We start from the raw sequence: 3,409 nt of genomic DNA, 5'->3' as shown, positions 1-3,409 counted from the left end.
TCCAGGACTCGAACTGCAGTTGGCCATGGGGAGTCAGGCAACCACCCATAACCACCATACCACCTGCTAGCCCTGAGTAGAGGTTTTATTTATTTATTTATTAATAATTTTACTTTATGGGGCCGGCAGGTGGCTTGGTGGTTAAGGGTGCTGGACTCCCACATGGCTGACTATGATTCGAGTCCCAGACCTGGTGGTTTGCAAGCGCTCTCTTTCTCTCTCTCAGTCTCTCCCTCTCCGGTCAAACTGAAATAAATAAATGAATGAATAAATAAAATTAAATAAAGTAATTTTTAAAAAGGAATTATTTTACTTCACTTACTTATTTTGATTTGACCAGAGAGGGACAGAGAAAGAGAGAAAGTAAAAAAGCAAGCCGCCAGGTCCAGGATTCTAACCACAGTCGATCATGTGTGAGTCCAGCACCCTTAACCACCATGCCACCTGCAGCCCCTCCACTCCCCCCACCGCCAAGTAGACTTTTTTTTTGGAGAGGTTTTTGCTATAGGGCGCATGCGCTTGCCAGAAAGACAGAGACGGAGAGAAAGTGAGAACTCACCCCCCAGAGGGGTGGCCATGCTGCAATCCCTTCTCCTCCACTCTCCTCTCGGACCCCCCACCCCCGCCCCAGTAGACTTTTAATAGAACAAATTTTAACATGATTTAAATGGGGCGGTTTTCTCCAGACTTCCGGACAACTCCGGCCAGCCTCGTGGTCAACCTGGCATTTAAGTCGTCAGAACAGGAAAGTGTCATACAAAAAAACTAAATGAGGTAGTAAAATCATTGTTTATATTCTGAAGTTTGTCTACATTAACAAGGTTTAAAAGGCAGGATGCCTGTGATTGACTAAAGTCTAGCTACTGTGGTTGGCTATCACCTAGCAATTGACTCAGAAAAACAGCCTAATACATACAATTTCAGTTTATCCATAGTAATCAAAGTGTGAGAGTATGGCGGCTGTTGTAGGACAAAATAGTTTAATTTAATAGGGTAAGGCTTAGACTCACACATGGAGGACTGTGGTTTGAGTCCAGGCCTCACAGCTTGAAAATCACACCGTGTGTCTGCGTGCATGCCTAACATCCCAGGAGAAGAATGGAGGAAAAAGGAGTGTGGGTAGCTGTCCCCTCTGGGGATGATTTCTAACTTTCTCTCCACCCACCCACTCCTACCCCATGAGGATATGTACCCACAATGCAATCTCCTTCTCCATTTCTCCATTTATGAAGATTTGGGGCACGTATACACATCTGCCCAGTATGTTTTTCAAGCTGTTGGAGCTGCAATTTGAACCTCAGTCTCTCATGTATCCCTTAATCACTATGCTACAGGGTTTGGCCCATACAACTGAATTTTCCATCCTGGCCCTGCTCAGAACATCCAGGTACAATAGCCCCACTGATTTAACCACCTCCCTCACCTGGCTCTTCACTTTGGTCCTGGAAGAAGGCCTCAGCCTCTTCTTCCTCACCATCTGTGAGCAGCAGCAACTCCTCATGCGGCCACTGAAGATCCCTACTCTCTTCGTCTGGCTCAGAGGCTTCCACCACAATAGAGGGCAGGCGGAACTTTTGAGAGAGAACCTGAATAGGGACAGCAGGAGTTTGGGCAAATTGGAGGCTGAGTCAACTTCAGAACACAGGGTAGGGAAGTACTAACCTGAACATCCTGGTGATCTTCAACCCTGCCAATTTCTCCTCTGTCTTTCCAGACAGCATCGGTCAGTCTAGGACTTCCTGGATGCCAGGAGGAGCCTGGGCTATCTCTAAGCCAAGGCCCATCCTCACTGTTCCCTGGCACAAGGGCCATGGTGATTCTTACACAACAGGTTAAACTCAGAATAGAGTACCCTCAACCACTGTATTCCAGAGACTGCTCCTTTAATCTTCTTTGAAGCCTGCCTGGCCCCTTAATCACGTTTGAAAAGAGGATGACATTCAAGGAGATTATGTGCCCAAGAGGTGGTACAGGAGCTTTATTTCTACTTACTCCTGGAGACCTGGGATGGCAGCAAGGATAGGAAACAACAGGGCATCTGAACTAAAACCCTGTGAGTGAAGACTTGTTTTTTTATTTTATTTTATTTTAATTTATTTGTTCATTTTGTTTTAATTTGACCAGAGAGAGAGAGAGAGAGAGAGAGAAAGTGAGAAAGCAAGCCGCCAGGCCCAGGACTTGAACCGTGGTCAGCCATGTGGGAGTGTCCAGCACCTTAACCACCATGCCACCTGCTGGTCCCCAGAAGAGTTTTATTTTTTTAATTATTTAATTTTACTTATTTATTTATTTATTTTCATTTGACCAGAGAGAGAGAGAGAAAGTGAGAAAGCAAGCCACCGGGTCCGGGACTCAAACCACAGTCGGCCATGTGGGAGTCCAATACCTCAACCACCACACCACCTGCTAGCTCTAAGAGAAGAGTTTTAATGAACTTGTAATTTCTTGACTTCTACTTATTGGTTTTCCCAGGCTGGCATGTTTGTTTGTACCTTTTTTTTTTTTAAAGAATTATTTATTTATTTAATTCCATTTGTTATTGTTATTGTTATTTTTTCATTTGACCACCAGAGAGAGAGAAAGGGAAAGCGAGAAAGCAAAGTCACCAGGTCCTGGACTTGAACCATGGTCGGCCAAGTGGGAATCCAGTGCCCTTATCCACCATACCGCCTGCTGGCCCCGGTTGTACTTCTTTGTTGTTGTTGTGGTTAAGTAATTTCTAGAGACTACATGGGCTTATCAGAGAGAGGGAAAATGAGAAAGCACTCCTCTGTGAGTGACGGTCATGCCACAATCCTTTCTCCTCCACCTCTATTGGATTTGGGGCACACTCATGCAACGCACATGTTTTTCACGCTACTGAATCAGTTGTGTGACTGCACAGCCGTGTGGGATCTAGCTGCCTTAACCACCATGCCACTGGCTGACCAGCCAGGAGCTGGTTTTAAGTGATGTACATATACACTTCATTAGTTCTTTCTTGTTTTTAGATTTTTGCCATAAGGTGAGTCTACTCACCAGAGAGACAGAGGGAAGGCTAGAAACTACTCCTCAGGATGCCAGGTGCGTGTGCGTGGGTGCCCAAGATCCCAAGAGAAGACTGGAGGAGAAGGGATTGCAGCGTGGCCATCCCCCCCGCGGGGTGATTTCTCACTGTCCCCCTGTCTCTGTCTTTCTGGCGAGTGCATGTGCCCTATAGCTAAACTTCCGCGCCTCCCCGCCCCCCCCCAAAAAAAAATCCAGCTTTCACGGTTAAGAACAAAACAGAACAAATCAGGAAACCGGAAGGGCAGAAAACTGGGAGTCGTAAAACCCACAACAACCATGAATACACACTCTCTCTCCTATCTAGTTCACTCCAGATTTGATTTTACTCCTCGGTGCCAACACTTTTCTAAACACTTTTTCA

At 45.9% G+C, this 3,409-nt stretch overlaps 1 protein-coding gene across 1 annotated transcript; it reads right to left on the bottom strand.

Annotated features, from left to right (window-relative positions):
* Positions 1–1,268: 1,268 nt before the first annotated feature.
* On the bottom strand, positions 1,269–1,812 carry LBHD1 (LBH domain containing 1). Its single transcript, XM_027774977.1, has 2 exons — positions 1,663–1,812; positions 1,269–1,586 (listed from the first exon to the last, which is right to left on the bottom strand). The coding sequence occupies exons 1-2, from the start codon at positions 1,810–1,812 to the stop codon at positions 1,407–1,409; spliced, it is 330 nt and encodes a 109-aa protein (XP_027630778.1). The 3' UTR covers positions 1,269–1,406.
* Positions 1,813–3,409: the final 1,597 nt, after the last annotated feature.

Source organism: Tupaia chinensis, unplaced genomic scaffold, assembly GCF_000334495.1.
Source record: "Tupaia chinensis unplaced genomic scaffold, TupChi_1.0 Scaffold000502_1, whole genome shotgun sequence".
In the NCBI taxonomy this organism is placed as follows: domain Eukaryota; kingdom Metazoa; phylum Chordata; class Mammalia; order Scandentia; family Tupaiidae; genus Tupaia; species Tupaia belangeri.
The sequence above is the reverse complement of the archived record's forward strand: the minus strand, read 5'-3'. Positions and strand labels throughout refer to the sequence as shown.